The 18,122-nt window shown below is 42.0% G+C and overlaps 2 protein-coding genes across 7 annotated transcripts in view; one reads left to right on the forward strand and one right to left on the reverse strand.

The window, feature by feature from the left end:
- Positions 1–6,709, reverse strand: part of LOC140714218 (glutamate dehydrogenase, mitochondrial) — a 99,118-nt gene extending 92,409 nt beyond the window's left edge. Inside the window, exon 1 of the mRNA XM_073025224.1 lies at positions 6,161–6,709. Coding sequence (XP_072881325.1) covers positions 6,161–6,572 — 412 coding nt within the window. The 5' untranslated portion in view covers positions 6,573–6,709. The remainder of the gene's footprint in view (positions 1–6,160) is intronic.
- Positions 6,710–6,992: 283 nt separating this feature from the next.
- shld2 (shieldin complex subunit 2) overlaps positions 6,993–18,122 on the forward strand; it is an 83,869-nt gene continuing 72,739 nt past the window's right edge. For 3 of the 6 annotated variants that reach the window (XM_073025213.1, XM_073025218.1, XM_073025217.1), the window contains exon 1: positions 6,993–7,089. The gene's annotated coding sequence lies outside the window, so the exon portion shown is untranslated. Of the gene's footprint in view, positions 7,090–7,576; positions 7,624–14,432; positions 14,596–18,122 lie in introns of those variants that run through there. The other 3 variants (XM_073025216.1, XM_073025215.1, XM_073025214.1) reach the window with 3 other exon arrangements.

Here is an 18,122-nt window from a genome sequence, read left to right on the forward strand (position 1 = left end):
TCGGTAGAGATCGTAAAGAGCACCAAATTTCTTGTTGTTCACCTGACGGAGAATTTCACCTGGTCCCTCAACACTGGCTCCATAGCAAAGAAAGCCCAGCAGTGTCTCTACTTTTTGCAAAGGCTGAGGAAAGTCCATCTCAAACCCCCCCATCCTCATCACATTCTACAGGGCTGTATTGAGAGCGTCCTGAGCAACTGCATCACTGCCTGGTTCGGAAATTGCACCATCTCGGATCACAAGACCCTGCAGCGGATAGTGAGGTCAGCTGAGAAGATCATCGGGGTCTCTCTTCCCGCCATCACGGACATTTACACTACACGCTGCATCTGCAAAGGAAACAGCATTATGAAGGACCCCATGCACCCCTCATACAATCTCTTCTCCCTCCTGCCCTCTGGGAAAAGGCTCCGAAGCATTCGGGCTCTCACGACCAGACTATATAACAGTTTCTTCCCCCAAGCTATCAGACTCCTCAATACCTGAAGCCTGGACTGACACCTTGCCCTACTGTCCTGTTTATTATTTATTGTAATGCCTGCACTGTTTTTGTGCATTTTATGCAGTCCAGTGTAGGTCTGTAGTCTAGTATAGCTTTCTCTATGTTTTTTTTAATTACGTAGTTCAGTCTAGTTTTTTGTACTGTGTCAGTACTAGTTTGGTACTAGTTTTTGTAAACCATGGTCCTGAAAAACGTTGTCTCATTTTTACTATGCACTGTACCAGCAGTTATGGTCGAAATGACAATAAAAGTTGACTTGACAATGCACCCACTTCCTCACTTGCATTTCCTCCATATCCCAGACGTCCACCCATGCCTCATCTTTCCATAGCCTAACTGGGATAGAGCTCTTCGTCCTTGCCTGCCACCCCATGAGCCTCCACATCATTCTCCACAACTTCCACCACCTTCAACAGGATCCTACCACTAAACACTCCCCCCCTTCCCCACTTTCTGTAGGGATTGTTCTCTGTCACTCCCTACTGATCTCCTTGCTGGCCCTTGTCTTTCCAAGTGGAAAAGTGCTACACCTGCCCATGCACCTCTTCCCTCACAACTATTCAGGGCTCCAAACAATCCTTCCAGGTGAGGTAACACTTCACTTGTGAGTTTGTCAGGGTCATCTACTGTATCCAGTGCAGCCCCCTCTACATTGGAGAGACCCGATGTAGATTGGGGGACCTCTTTGTCAAGCACTTTCACTCCATTCACAATAGGTAGGATTTCCCAGTGGCCAACTATTTTAATTCCAGTCCCCATTCCCATATGTCGGTCCACGGCCTCCTCTATTGCCATGACAAGGCCACTCTCTGGTTGGTATTCTGTTGGGGTAGCAAGCTGACAGAATGAACGTCAATTCTTCTAATTTTAGGTAATTTCTCTCACCACCCCCCCCCCCCCCACTTCTCTCTTCCTCATTCTGGCATCTTTCTTGCCTCCTCTCACCTGCCTATCAACTCCATTTGATGCCCCTCCTCTCCTCTTTCTCCCATGGTTCATTCTCTTCTCCAATCAGATTCCTTCTTCATCAGCCCTTTACCTTTTACACTTACCACCTCCCAAGTTCTCACTTCATCTCCCGTCCCCCACCCACCTGCCTTCCCGTTCACCTTCCAGCTTGTACTCCTTCCCCTCCCCCACCTTATTTTGGCTTCTTTCCCTTCCTTTCCAGTCCTGGTGAGGCATCTCAGCCTGAAATATTGACTGTTTATTCGTTTCCATAGGTGCAGTTTGACCTGTTGATTTCTTACAGCACTGCATGTGTTACTCAAGATTTCCTGCATCAGCAGAATCTCGTGTTTTTATATAAAAACATGACTTTTTTTTAAAGCAAAAACCATTAAGCCTTAACCATTAAGAATAGTTTTTAAAAAATTCTTTTAAAAATAGAAAAAATCTGTAAGCAATTTGGGTCAAAATATTTTCTGACTTCAAAAAATATGGAGTCACTAAGCAAAATCCTCACCACATACACCTTCATGTGAGCTTGTACGCATAGACCCCATTTACAACATAGGATGGGAATTGTCTTCCAATAGATCAAGAGGTAATCAAAATTCATCAGAAACAAGAGGAATTGTCTTCCAATAGATCAAGGGGCAATCATCACAAACACAAAATGTCTTAATAGTTCCATAACTCATTCCATTACATTAAGAAAAGCCAGCAATGGAATAGATACTTTCCAAGGGGACAAAGAGTGTTGGCTGGCTGCCAAAGAACAGCAATAGAAAGGGTGGAACCTTTTGGGGATCAAAACTGAGACCTCTACACCTATCAAGGGATTATGATGGAGGTTCTAAGTATGTCCACTGCCTACGTCTTAATCAAAGAAAAGGAAGTTGCCAAAATTGAGCAGACCAAAAGTGATGATCAGATGGCACCAAGAAGGCTGGATGTACTTAAAATAGATCATAGCAGGTTCAAATATAATGCAAAGTGGCTGAGGGGTGGAAACTAGCAATTCTAGCCACCATCTCTCACTGGTTCTCAGACACAGGACGCTGCCAGAGAATTACAGCATTGCAAATGTTACACGCTTTTCATAGAAAGGATAACCTAAGCAAACATCAAACAAGTGAGATGATGGCGGTGAAGCTAATACCAGACAAAGTTATGAATCACTTGGACAATAAAGAAAATCCAGCACATTAAAGGCATATTGTGCTCAACTAACCTAACCAAGTCTCTTGTCAAAATGCCCCGACCCATGGAAGAGAAGGATTGATGAAGGCATTGCAGTTGATATTTGTCCATATCTTAATGAGCATTAATAAAAAGTCCTGCCAATAACATTGAAACCCATGGAAGAGGAGGAGCAGGAGCAACATGGATAAGGCACAGGAAGCAATAAATAGTCATTTTATGGCAGAACTCAACAAAATTAGTCTGTTACGCTGTATTGGTACTGGGACAAATCCAGTTTTAATGCCTTCTTTGGACACACAAGATAATGTTTGAAAACTTTCGGATGACAACACTTAAAAATATGGATATTGGAGGCCAGCAACAATGGATCTGAATAGGTGACTACATGGCAGATACAATTTAACTGCATGAAATGAGTAGCAATCTTTTTGAATCCCAGGTAAAGGAAATTGGAGCACACAATAATAAGAGGTAAACATGGACAAATCTTTGAAATGCATCAAATCAGTTATGTTAAAAATAGGCTCCTGGGGTTTTATTGAGAAAAGCAAGAAAAAGACAATTCTATAAAAATGCACTGCTACAGCAGCAAAGTGGCAGAGTGCACATATCTCTGGAACCACTCAAGTACAGATGTGACACTATTAGAAAAGAAAGATTTATTTGTTATAATCCCAGGATGAGGGATCAGTTACTCAAGTAGTCGGACTGAGGACAAGTTGATTCAAATCTCAGTTAGGATCTAGAATAGACAAAGTAAAAAGAGAAACTGTTTCAAGAGGCAAAAAAAAAGAACACACAACCTGCATGCAGCAAATTGATATGATCTAGAATTCACTGCCTAAAAGGGTAATGGCAGCTGATTCAATTAAAGGGAATTGATTAAGTACATCAAAGAAGGCACCACAGTTTCCTCTGTAACATGTACAACACACTGGAGGAACTCAGCAGGTCGGGCAGCATCTGTGGAAACGATCAATCAACATTTCAGGCCAAGACCCTTTGTCAGGACTGAAGAGAGAGGGGGCAGGTGCCCTATAAAGAAGGTGGGGGGAGGGTGAGAAGAAGGCTGGTAGGTGCCAGGTGAAAAACCAATCAGAGGAAAGATCAAGGGGTGGGGGAGGGGAAGCAGGAAAGGTGAAGAAGGAATGTAAGGGGAAAGAACTATGGGTAGTAGAAGAAGGTAGAATCATGAGAGAGGTGAAAGGCAGCTGGAAGAGGAGGCAGAGTGAAACTGGGATGGGGGAAGGGAGGGGGAGGGAATTACCGGAAGTTGGAGACCATACCAGTTTCACTTTCCCTCCTCCTCTAGCTGCCTTTCACTTTTCTCATGATTCAGCCTTCTTCTACTACCCATAGTGCTTTCCCCTTACGTTCCTTCTTCACCTTTCCTGCTTATCCCCTGCTTGTTTCCCCTCCCCCTACCCCCTGATCTTTCCTCTTACTGGTTTTTCACCTGGCACTTACCAGCCTTCTCCTTCCCACCCTCCCCCCACCTTCTTTATAGGGCCCCTGCCCCTCCTTCTTCAGTCCTGACCAAGGGTCTCGGCCCGAAACGTTGACTGATCGTTTCCACGGATGCTGCCCGACCTGCTGAGTTCCTCCAGCATGGTGTACATGTTGCTTTGACCACAGCATCTGCAGTGTACTTTGTGTTTATACTTTCCTTTGTGACCTCTTCTGAAAAAAAGGACCTTCCTAATTTGCTTACAATACATGTTCAGCTCTGCATGCTTTTGGACATGTCCTCATACTTTAAATGCTATCATTAATATAATCATTATTCTTCCTCACTCTTGAGTGTTCCCTCATCTCTGTTGCAGATAGATTTAAGTCATCTCCTCCACTATTTCCAAAACAATAACCAGGATCTCTGTCACTGAGTTGGAAAGCATTCAAGTCACATACTCATTTCACTCCTCTTTCCCTTAATTCCAAGTTTCCTCCCATCCTTACCCTAAATTCATAACCTTATATTCTCACTTATTTTGTTTTCTTCTGCTTTTTGTAAGTTCTCTTGGTCCACAAGATCAACTGAGGCACTCAACTGTTTCTCAAACTTCCCTTCCTTGCTCCCACATTAACAGTTGGTTTAACAGCTCCTTAAGTTACCATGCCCCATCTAACCTGCACTCTTCATTTCAGACCCATTCCAAAACAACCATCCTACTGAAGCTTTTTTCCTAAATCAGTGCTCACCTTTCCTGAAACAGTATTATCCTCCCTTGCCAGAGTGCTAAAAGTCAGTGCTCCACGAGCATGACTATTATTTTCAAGCTATCCACAGTATTTGACAGGGTTGCTAATTACCATCCTCTATTACCACTACACCAGCTGCGTGAATCAGCACTGAAGTGGCTCCATTCCTATCTATGCAGCTAGAATTGGATAATGGCTTCTTTTCATGTTCCACTGATAATCTCTGCTGCCCATAAAGAATCTAGCTTTTGACAGTTAATATACCACTTCCATTTAACCCTGACAATTACAATAATATTGCTAATTTCAACATATTTTATAATAACACACCTGGTTCTCTCACACATCTCCCGTTTTTAAATTGTCAGCCTGCTTCCCCAGCAGTGCACGCTGGTCGAGCAGAAATTCCCTGTAACCAATGAAAAGCCTGAGCCCATTCCCAAGCCACCAGTTCACAATTTCTGGTGTCTTTCTGAAGCAGAACTTAACTGTTCACAATCCAGCTCATATTTTACCCCATGTTTTAATGTTATATCAGAATACTGTATCAACAAGACTGCCTATATTCACAACACTCACTCTCTCTCTGATCATTTGTTGTTGATCCACAACTTTGCTACTTCTAAATTTGTCTCTTCGGACACACTCCTGACTGCCATCTTGTTCGGCCCATACAAACTACCCGTGATTAAATCAGTGTTAACCTTCAGCTTTGCTTACAAATCCTCATAGTCCCACTTTTCCTGACCTCTGCCTAACAACTTTCAAAGTATCTTCCGTCGCTTAATTCTAGTTTATCACACATCTCCAAGCCAATTACAAAATTGTAAAGCTCTACTATTGACCACAGTGCCTTCACTAATTAAAGTCGTACAGCTTGAATTCCCTCCCTATCGTTCAACATTTTCTTGAAAACCTCACTGTGACCGAACTTCTGGACATCTGTCCTAATACGTCCGTGTCATTAAAATTAAATTACACGTTAGTAAGCCCGTGATCAAACAAGATCCGCAACTGTGAAACAGTCTTTCCGGGAATGCGTTCACGGTGTCAACTGAAAAAGTGACAGGACAACATTCTGTGGTCAAGGATTTTTTTAAGAATAAACGAGTGATATTATTATGTAGTCCTATTAAGTGCTAGACAAGGTCTACGATTCCTATGACAGAACCGCGAGACTTGATAACAATTGTTCTCGTACCTGTAACGAAAGGGCAAAAAAGATAAAAGCCCCTCCCTATAATGGTCCAGCTGAGAGTTGGGGCCAATAGAGCACAAATCACTGCAGCTTGCGTGTATTCCTCGCCTTACCTCCTTTGCAAGGCATCCGGTGTTGGCTATGCTGAGCTCGGTAGCCCTCGATCATTTCCCACTCGCCATTGTCCCTCTTGATGGGGAAGGAGATGGACAGGACGTGGTTGCAAGGTTTGATGATCTTCAGGATGCCCCGCACCCTCTTGTGTTTCTGCTCGTCGGACTCGCGGGTCCGCAAGTCCTCCACTAACTTGTCCTCCACGATCTTCGCCCCGCGATCGAAGAAGCCTTCCACCATGGTGAAGAAGTTGGGGTCATCCGGCTGGGTGGCCGCCGCCGGTTCGCTGGAGTAACGCCGGCACTGGAGCAAGGCTGCCGGGCCGCCCAGGCGCTGCACACATCCTTCAGAAGCGGGCGTCAAGGAGGCGACGGCCCCACGAGCCAGTAGCTCTCCTAGGTACCGGTACATGGCGAGAGCAGATGCAAGTAAGTGTCGCCGTGTTCAAAGGGACTGGCAGCGTTGCGCGTCTCACCAGCACACAGATGGCACCGAGCACCTCCCCGCCTAGCACTCCACCCCGCCGGTTCACTTAGTGCCCTGGAGCAAACCTCAACGACAAACACGCCGCAATCCGCATGCGCTCCACTTCGGCCGGCGAGCACTGCGCGTGCGTTCTGGCTAAAGTCGGAGCGAGCAAGAGGCGGGGCGATTCACACGTGGAACGTGAGTGGGAAAGCCTGAGCATCTGACGTCATGGCGGTAAGCAGAGAGGAATCGTGAGAAGGCGGAGCCGGGGCTGAGAGCAAGGTTGAGAACTGGGCGTGGCCCACGCGTCTGACAATCAAGCCAGCTAGCCAATAGTATTATTCGTCCCCTGGACCGGACCCAAGGTAAATCGGAAACCTTCGGTAATTTTCGTCCTTTGCTGTTTCGCCCAATTGTTCGGGGATGTTCGTTAATTTTCGCTACCTCGGTGTTGTTACAGGTAGGGATACTACAGGGTTTGCTTATTGCTGCCATGCTCTGTGTGTGTGTTTTTGGTGACTATTGCTGCACCTGCAAAATTAGTAAGTTTCTCTTGATTAACCCGGATGTGATCAGTTTCATGCCCGCCATTAATTATAGAGTTCAGAGTGTCAACAGTATGGTCAGTTCAGGGGCTGAAATTCTCTTTGCGGTTCTCTTCTTGCTTTCCCAGTACCGCTTCTTCAGTCGAATTTGTCAGTAATAACATAATTCCCTCTGTACTGCTCAAGTTGGTTTGGAACTTAATGAACAGTGGTCATTTTCAGCTATAATCTTGTTGGTTGGTTGTTCAGGTGTAGAAAGTTAACTTCACAAAGTCAAAGATTGCACCATGGAAGAAAGTCATCTCCCACAAGCTTGGTTTCCCTATCCCCTCCCCCTCTCTATTTCCATTTTCCCAGCAACCATCCCTTATATTTCTGTTCTTTGCCTTCTTTCAGGATTCCATAATCTGCAGCCCTTTTAGTTATCTCTACCAGTCATCATCCAGCCTGTAAGTATCTCTAACCCTCCCTCCCTTATCTGACTCCATCTGTCCATCAACCTCACCTCATTTGGGTCTATTCGTCACTTCCCAAATCCTGTGTGACCTCCCTTTCTCACCTCTTTATACTATCTCAATGTCCAATCCAAATGTTCACTATCTGTTCCACATTTGCTGCCTGACCTGCTGAGCTCTTCCAGCAGTTTGCTTTTTTATTGCTCTGAAACCCAACATCTGTGGGTCTCTTTATGTCTCCAATCCCATTCCCCACACTCACTTCCCTGCGACATGTTCTCTCTCCTAGGCAAACAACTCCACCATATCTTATCACCCACCTGCACTAAAGGTAGTTCACAGTAGACAATTAGCTTAGCAACCTACATAATTTTGTGGGAGAAAAGTGGAACATCCAGGGGAAACTTGTGCAGCCAAGGAAGCAAGTGCACATTACACACAGGCACCACCTGAAATTAGGATCAAACATGGGTCGATGGAACTGTATTTGTACGCACTGAACTTTGAATGAATTTCTATGTCAGGACCTGGAGGTGGGCATGTAAATGATGTCTCTTGACTGTTAGAGCCAACTGAGTATAGTTAGGGCCTCAAGGCTAGAGATGTTGGCCTGGGAGAGAGTGGTGTTTGTTCCTTTATTTGACCAATAGATTAGGAATTAAAATGGTAAATTGTATGTAGAGATAGAGAATGTGAGTAAGTTTCTAGGAGTGAATACAACCCAAGGCAATTAATCTCAGGGTTGTCTGCTGACATATGTACTTTGATAAAACATTCACTTTGAATACTTTGCACTGAAGACAGAAGAGTGTAAACCACAGGTGGGATAATATTATAATAGAGAAAGTACAAAAAGATTTATCACTTTTGATAAATAACTTGGACCCAGTGAAATGTATCCCAGGCTGTTAAAAGAATCAAAGGAGGAAATTGCAGAGGCACAGGTAGCAATTTTCCATTCCTCACTGGCTGCAAAGAATTGGTGGACTTCTGACATTACCCTACGGTCTTAAAAGGGAGGAAGGAATAAACTGGGTAATTACAGACCAATTAGTTTAACTTTGGTAATGGACAAATTATTAGAACCATTTCCCAAGAAACATCAACTTGCATTTAGAAAGGCAAATATTGATTGGAAACAGTCAGCTTCCATTTGTTAATGGAAAGTCCTAACTGAATAATTGGATTGTTTTTTGAGGAGGTAACAAGCAGAGGTATCTTGTAGTGTGTTTGATAGTGTCCATGTGGATGGTAGTGAGTTATTTGAAAAGACACACAGTCCAGCTGCTCACAATAATAAAAATTTATGGGATTCAAGTGAGATTGCCTTTAATTTAACTTCGTTGCTTTAAAAACAAAGAATAATGAGTGGTGTAAGCAATACTTTAAGGGATTTGTATTTAACTCCTGATTGACTAAAATTGACAAAAAATGATTTAAAATTCTAGCTGCCAATCCAAGGCATCACAGGACCTATTTAACACAACATAAAATAACAAGGTTGGTTGAACAAGCTATGACAAATGTACTCTCCATTAATAAACAAGATTCACCCTAGGACAACTTGCATCATCTGTTCTCTTCACAGAGACTTTAGTAATCTGGCTGTCGATAAAAACAACTTTAACCAGATGCTGATAAGCCTAGCGCTCTTCCCCATCACAATGACTTTTCAGTGAAAATTGATGACATAGGACTATATAGCAGAGGGTATATAGCTTCATCCCTGATGGAGATGGCAGAGTTTGTCATCAAAGTGTATAATCTGATACCTGTATCTGGCTGGAAGCCTGAAAAGAGTTTATTTGTACAGTATATGGCTTTATTTCCTCAACCTAGCTGCAATTTTATTGCAGGTTGTCAAAGATTGCTCCTGAAACCTCACTTTTTGTAAAAGAAATGATCATACTCACTGTAACTGTGGAAAAAGTCACCAGTGACACAGCTGGTAGATATAAAATTCTTTACTTGGAGAGAATGAGAGAGAGAGAGATTCTTCCTCTTGCAGAAAGATTCTGAAGATTCACAGCCATCTGAAAGAAAAAGGTTCTCCTTTACTCCATTAAGTACTTAGTCCATTTTCTTTCTCTTCCCCTTGTACTAACTAAAACTATTCTATTTATTGCACTGGTGTTATTGACTTTCTTTGTTCTTTTATTTTCCCTTTCAGTTGTATGTCGGGTTCTGCGACCCCCTGTCAAATCAGTTTAAATCCATCCCCACTCCTGCCCACCTCCCAACACTACTGATCTCCTCTGTCGAGGTGCAACCAGGCCAACACATGCAGATGCCACCTTCTGCAATGAACTCTCCCACTGTTTTCCTATTCCCAGACATGCTACTGTATAACAGCAGGACTAATGCAGAGATTAATGTCTTTGATGTCTTCCTTCTTGCTTTTTATAACTTCTTAAAGTGCACTTGGAGGACTCAAATTAAGAAAGAACCAAATAAAGCCCTCTATTAGAGAGCCATGAAGTCATACAGCACAGAAACTGGCACGTTGGCCTACTGAGTCCACACTGACCATCAAACACCACAATTTATTCTCCTCACATGGTCATCAACTTCCCACAGAAATGGCTGTTTAATTGATACAGTGAACTTTTTTAATTGTGTATTATTTAAAATTGTTTTTAAAAACACCTTTAACAACTGAACCAATAAGTGACTGTTTTTGGTACACATGCCAAAAGTTTCCCTAGTTTCAATCACTAATCTGTGGTAAGTTAACTTTAGTTAAAGTGGACTGCTCTATTAGTGGCCTGAACCATGTGCACAAATGGCCTGCTTTTGTGCTATAAAGAGCACAGCTGTGCCCCCAATTCCTTAAGAGTCTGCGGAGATTCGGTATGACATCTATCATATTGACAAACTTCTATAGATGTTTGGTGAAGAGTGTATCAACAGGCTGTATAATGGCCTGGTATGGAAACACCAATGTCTTTGAATGGAAAATTCTACCAAAAGTAGCAGATTCAGCCCAGCACATCACAGGTAAAGCCCTCCCAGCCATGGGCACATCTACATGAAACACTGTCATAGGAAAGCAGCATCCATCTTCAATAATCCCCACCAACCAGGTCATGCTCTCTTCGCATGGCTGCCGTCAGGTAGAAGGTACAAGCGACTCAGAACTCGCAGCACCAAGTTCAAGAACAGCTACTTCCCATCAACCATCAGGCTCTTGAATAGAAAGGGATAACTACACTCACTTGCCCCATCATTGAAATGATCCCACAACCAATGATCTCACTTTAAGGACTCTTTATCTTGTTATCTCATATTTGTGTTATTTATTACTATTTATTTATATTTGCATATGCATGATTTGTTGTCTTCTGCACTCTGGTTGATCTTTCATTGATCCTGTTATAGTTACTATTCTATAGATTTGCTGAGTATGCCCGCAGGAAAATGAATCTAAGCGTTGTATGTGGTGACACATATGATAATAAAATTAACTTTGAATTTATAAATTCCATCTTGTGCAACAGTTGGCTTTAAAACGGGATATAGGAAAGAGGAGGAAAAATAAGCATGGGACTTGCACCTCCTTTTCAGAGAAAGAAAAATCCTTAGCTGAGGCGGTGTTAATATTCATTGTGATCATTGAAATGTCAGCAGTGTTGGATCTCAATGCTTTGCGATCTAGAGGTTCTTCAGAAGTTAAGAATGAGGCTTAAAACTTGTTGCTTATGATCCTTTTATTAAGCGTTGCATTAAGCCGGCTGGTGGCGTAGTGGCATCAGCGCCTGACTTCGGAGTGAAGGCTCCCGAGTTCGAATCCAGCCGGCTCCAAAAAACTCAGAGAGGGATGGGCTCCGCCAGGTTTCAGATGCCCAAGACATGCCATATAATGAGAGATCACCAAAAAGATTAGTGCAAAAAGCTTGTCATGATGGCTCCCCGACGACTCCACCAGGACACACACATGGCAAGAGATGAAAGGGAAAAAGGGAAAGAAAATGAGCAGAGGAAGAGACCTGAAGGAAAAGAGAACACTGGTGGTCTGGTCTTGTACCAAATGCTGATTCCACTGAAATTCCAACAGATAACAGTTAACTAATTAAACCACCTGATTCAAGTAATGCGACAACCTGCCGCTGAAATCAAGAAGTTTCCAGAAAAATACAGAGGCAACTGTAACCACTGGCAGACTCACTGAACAATCACATGTATATAGGTAATTATATAAAAATACAAACAAACGTAAGAAAGTCAAACCAAGGGAAAACAACAATTCTGCAGCTTAATCCAACAGTAGGTATGCATCCATTATGAAATGGCTATCATGAGTTAATGAAATGTCTGGTAATCTGGAATGCTTTTGTTACTCTGAGTTTAAAAAATAATAAAGTATGTTAAAGCTGCATATATGATTGAAATAATTGAAAAACTTGTTTGAAAACTTAATATTACTGGACTAATGGTGGCATGAAAGTAGTGTAAGTTAATTGCTGGTTATACATTGATCTTTTACCCTTTAGATATGTATGCTAGAGGTCTCTTCACATTATATGCCCTCACAACATGATATATTGTGGTTATTATAGATAGGAAACCAATACTGAGTATTTCTTATTGGCTCTAATCTGAGGTAATTATTCTCATTTTGTGTATTTTTGTGGAACTACTTTATCTGATGTCCAATAAAGGACAGAGTAACTGATTCATTTTAGAATAAGCGGTCGATCAAAGAGGCTCAACGTGAATTTGGAAAGGTGCAATCATGCTTGAAAAATCTGATTGAACACTTTAAAAGGGTAATTAAAGTGGTGGTCAGGGAGGTGTCGGAACAAATTTCATGACATATGGCAGTGACATTAAACCTGATTCTGATTTCAAAATGTATTTGATGAAGCTTCCCATTTTGTGAAGTTGAAGGCAAGTTATTGACCTTGCTAGTAAATTGGCTGAGAGTCAGGAGGCACAGACTAAGCGTAGTGGACAATTACTTAACTGTGACGTGCATTCCCATATAAATTTGAGTTCATTTTGCAACAATTTACTGTGCCTATAAATAAACCAGCTTGAAAAAGGACATTGTTTCCAAGTTCACTGAATTGACACAGTAACATGCACAAAATGCTTAAGGGAACTTAGAAGGCCAGGCAACGTCGGTGGAGGAAAATGAACAGTAGGGCTCAGACTCTTCATCAGGACTAGCCATTTCTCTTCATAGTTTGTTTGTTTAGTTAATTAGAGATACAGTACGGAATAGGCCCTTCTGGCCCTTTGAGTCATCTCTCTCAGCAATCCTAGGTTTGACCTTAGCCTAATCATGGGACAATTTACAGTGACCAACTACCAACTAGTATGCCTTTGGATTGTGGGAGCACCTGGAGGAAACCCATGAAGTCACAGGGAGAACATACAAACTCCTTACAGACAGCGGTGGGAATTGAACCCTGGTCACCAGTACTAACCACTAGTCACCGTGCCGCCCTACTTTGTGCACACCTCTACTGTTCACAGCCTCAGGAGCTATTTCCATTCACCCCTGTGCTTCCTCAGATACACTCTCCCACACCGTGCACCAGCATTTTGTGTGAGTTGCTCAACACTTCCCGTATCTGCTGAATCTCTTGTGTGTTCTAATAATGATAGATTTCAATGAAGGCAGATGTGTGGTAAAAGACAGAACAGAGCTTTTTTTTTAAAAAAAGTATATCTTTGCAATCCGTGGGATCCATTCACATAGACTATTAAAATGTTACTGTATGTATGTGTGCAGAAACTAATCAAGAAGGTTTAATCTCCTTGTTTAAACAGGGATGTGCTTTGCATTAGGGGTAGTTCAGAGAAGCTCACTGGATTGCTGATGGAGATGGAGGTGTTGCTTTGGATTGAAGTTGGACTGAAGTTACACCTGGTATACTGGAGAACAAGCAGTTAGAAGTGATGCTATTGATGCCACAGCTATTCAAGATGCTGGTTAGACCACAACTGTGGTTCTTTTCTCTTGTAAGAAAATAAAATGGAAATTCGAATGCCAAAATGGTGTTAGCCTGGAATATGGACTGGTCAGTATAGTCAACGAACAACTTAATTATTGCTGTGGTGGACTTTGTACCCTGAACCTAAAATTTCCAGTCTGAACAAAAATAGTTTAGGGCAATTGGTTTTTATCTTGTATCTCATTTACAAGTCTAAATTCCAGCTCTATTGTTTTCATAGGAAACTATTGAGTATTATAGCTGTAAATACAGAATGCTTGTATATTTTACAAATGAACACACTGCTTTGGAAGAACATTTCCTAAAGTTGGAGTGGGTGATAGGAAAAGTTGTTCCAAGATTTTATTTTCCAGGTGTGCTACAAAATTTTATTCTCCTACTGTGGAAACTGTTGAAGGTGTCTTTTAAAGCTGTCAACACTCTCAGCAAGTAAACCTTCAGAATATATTAAACATCAGTCATTTCAGAATATTAAACATCAGCGATTTCAGAGTATAAAGTTAATTCTCGTCTGTTCTTAAGTTATCACACCTTAACCTTGTAGAATATTTTGTAAGCTTTTCTCAGTTACTTAGTTTGTCCTCGGACAAATCAGAGGTCTTCTTGAAGACCACTGAGATGATTAAGCTTTACTGTCAATAATTTCTTTTACTTGTGAAATCACTTCAATTTTGTACATTGTTTCGATCTGGTAGAAGAAAATTAGAATTACTGGCATGGAATTTCTCTTCTATGTGCATGGTTAACTGCACACTAATCTATGCACCCTGTAGAATTGGCTGTTTAATCACAAATCTCTTTGTAAGTTGGACTGAAGGTGTCAGTTGGTATTTTCCCTGTTCCCAGTTCACTGCATGGCGTCATAAATAAGTCGAATTACCCTGTAAACTGTTAACGTGAGGACCACAGGGGCCTGGAGAAAGATGAGTGGGAAACCGGAGGACTGGGAAGCTTTTAAAGAGCAACAGAAGATAACAAAAAAGGCAATACACCAAGAAAAAATGAGGTACGAAGAGAAGCTAGCCAAGAATATAAAGGAGGATAGTAAAAGCTTCTTTAGGTATGTGAATAGCAAAAAAAATAGTTAAGACCAAAATTGGGCTATTGAAGACAGAAACGGGTGAATTTATTATGGGGAACAAGGAAATGGCAGACGAGTTGAACAGGCACTTTGGATCTGTCTTCACTAGGGAAGACACAAACAATCTCCCAGATGTAATAGTGGCCAAAGGACCTAGGGTAAAGGATGAACTGAAGGAAATTTATATTAGGCAAGAAACGGTGTTGGATAGACTGTTGAGTCTGCAGGCTGCTAAGTCCCTGGGACCTGATGGTCTGCATCCCAGGGTACTTAAAAAGGTGGCTCTAGAAATTGTGGACGCATTGGTAATCATTTTCCAATGTCCTATAGATTCAGGAACAGTTCCTGCTGATTGGAGGGTGGCTGATGTTGTCCCACTTTTTAAGAAAGAAAGGAGGGAGAGAGAAAACAGGGAATTATAGACCGGTTAGCCTGACGTCAGTGGTGAGAAAGATGCTGGAGTCAATTATAAAAGAGGAAATTATGACACATTTGGATAGCAGTAGAAGGATCAGTCCGAGTCAGCATGGATTTATGAAGGGAAAATCATGCTTGACTAATCTTCTGGAGTTTTTTGAGGATATAACTATGAAAATGGACAAGGGAGAGCCAGTGGATGTAGTGTACCTGGACTTCCAGAAAGCTTTTGATAAAGTCCCACATAGGAGATTGTGGGCAAAATTAGGGCACATGGTATTGGGGGCAGAGTACTGACATGGATTGAAAATTGGCTGGCTGACAGGAAACAAAGAGTAGCGATTAATGGGTCCCTTTTGGAATGGCAGGCTGTGACCAGTGGGGTACCGCAAAGTTCGGAGCTGGGACTGCAGCTGTTTGCAATATACATTAATGATTTAGATGAAGGGATTAAAAGTAACATTAGCAAATTTGACGATGACACAAAGCTGGGTGGCTGTGTGAAATGTCAGGAGGATGTTATGAGAATGCAGGGTGACTTGGACAGGTTGGGTGAGTGGGCAAATGTATGGCAGATGCAGTTTAATGTGGATAAATGTGAGGTTATCCACTTTGGTGGCAAGAACAGGAAGGCAGATTACTATCTAAATGGAGTCAAGTTAGGAAAAGGGGAAGTACAACGAGATCTAGGCGTTCTTGTACATCAGTCAATGAAAGCAAGCATGCAGGTACAGCAGGCAGTGAAGAAAGCTAATGGCATGCTGGCCTTTATAACAAGAGGAATTGAGTATAGGAGTAAAGAGGTCCTTCTGCAGCTGTACAGGGCCCTGGTGAGACCCCACCTGGAGGATTGTTTGCAGTTTTGGTCTCCAAATTTGAGGAAGGACATTCTTGCTATTGAGGGAGTGCAGCGTAGGTTCACAAGGTTAATTCCCGGAATGGCGGGACTGTCATATGTTGAAAGATTGGAGCGACTGGGCTTGTATACACTGGAATTTAGAAGGATGAGAGGGGATCTGATTGAAACATAAGATTATTAAGGGGTTGGACACACTGGAGGCAGGAAGCATGTTTCCGCTGATGGATGAGTCCAGAACTAGAGGCCACAGTTTAAGAATAAGGGGTAGGCCATTTAGAACAGAGATGCAGAAAAACTTTTTCACCCAGAGAGTGGTGGATATGTGGAATGCTGTGCCCCAGAAAGCAGTGGAGGCCAAGTCTCTGGATGCATTCAAGAGAGAGTTAGATAGAGCTCTTATAGATAGCGGGGTCAAGGGATATGGGGAGAGGGCAGGAACAGGGTACTGATTGTGTATGATCAGCCATGATCTCAGTGAATGGTGGTGCTGGCTAGAAGGGCTGAATGACCTACTCCTGCACCTACTGTCTGTTGTCTATTGGAGAACTTGGCTACGTAATATTTTTTCCATTGATTTGAATATTAAAGCACTGGAATTAGAAAGTGAATCTTTGTTTTTTATAGCACTTATAACAAATTGAGCTTCTCGCAAAACATTACAAAATTGTTGAAAAACAAGATGGAAGTGGGTTTGTATTATTTTACACTCCGAAAAAAGTACAGGTTGAGTACCTCATCCAAAAAACGTCCAAAACCCGAATTTTTGTTTATCACTGACATGACATCACAAATGGAATGTTCCACAAGACGCTGGAAAGGTTCGCAGGTAATGTGCAGGCCTCTGCACATCACGGACAGTTCTGAGAAGTGACCTCACATATGTAATGATCAGAAGTTAATGAAAAATAGCAAATCACTGGATAAAGCAAAAAATGAATAATGTATCATCGGCATTGGAGTGAACATGTGTTGTTTAGCAATATGCTGATCGTGAAACAAGCAAAGATCTATCACGACGAACTGAAAATTTGAAGCTAATTGTGAATATTCAGCAGGCTGGTTGCAGAAATTTTAGAGAAGGCATGGGATTAAATTTCTAAAGGTCTGCTGTTCTCAAAAATCTAGCACCAGAACAAGTCTACAATGCTGATCATCGTTTTTATACCTTACATAAACCTAAAAGAAATGCAAATTCCATGTAGTGTAACCTTTTAAGCAAAACACTGCATTGTATGTGGAGACTTGAAAGCCGGCTGTTGTTTGTTGTCATTCAACAGCTGATTCAGGTATTCTGATGCTGCTACGCGGCTTTTGTTACCCTGCATACCTTCTATTTTCATTATATTAATGGTATGTAATAATTTTTACTGTGACTACATATGTGTGATGAACAAATGTAAGACAGATTGCTTACTGGTAGCACATAAATTCAGTCAGAAATTATGGCAATCCCAAGTTATCTCATTATATATTCTAAAATCTCAAAAAATCCAAAACACTTTCTGCCCCAAGCATTTCAGATAAGGGGTACTCAACTTGTACTAACTTGCAACTTGCTTTATACCTCGTGGTACTGCACTAATTTCAGCGTGACAGCCTCTTTATTGCACAATGAACAGAGTAGTATTTGTCCTTAAAAGACACATTCCTCCTGGTAGTCAGACAGAAGCTACACATTTTATGGCTAGGGGAGAGAAAGGACACAAAGGAGAAGAAAAGAGTTCCACCATTCAGATTGGCAGGCATAGAAGCCCTGGACAGTGCAATAAATTCTAGGGTTGAATTTCTGTGCACTGAAAGGCTGTGCTGGGACAGGCATGTGACTAACAGAATACATATCAAGACCACTGTAAGAGGACTGAAGTAATGATGTTCACACTGTGTCCTCCATGTGTACGAATTCCAAGCAATAGAATAATATCAGAAGTTGTTCAATGATCTCTCAAGACAGATACCAAAATATTGGCTGCTTTCTTACACAAGTGTGCCTGCAGGCCCATTCACACAATCATATACTTCATCCCTATCTCCCACACATTATACTCTCTGCAAACCATTTACCATTCAGCCCTGTCTACCTCCTAATACATAGGTCAAACCTCCAAGGCTAGGGTAATGAGCAGGCCGATCATTGTCCTCTGTTTAAACTAACAGCAATAGGAAGGAGGCCATGCAC

This window comes from Hemitrygon akajei, chromosome 21 (assembly GCF_048418815.1).
Source record: "Hemitrygon akajei chromosome 21, sHemAka1.3, whole genome shotgun sequence".
In the NCBI taxonomy this organism is placed as follows: domain Eukaryota; kingdom Metazoa; phylum Chordata; class Chondrichthyes; order Myliobatiformes; family Dasyatidae; genus Hemitrygon; species Hemitrygon akajei.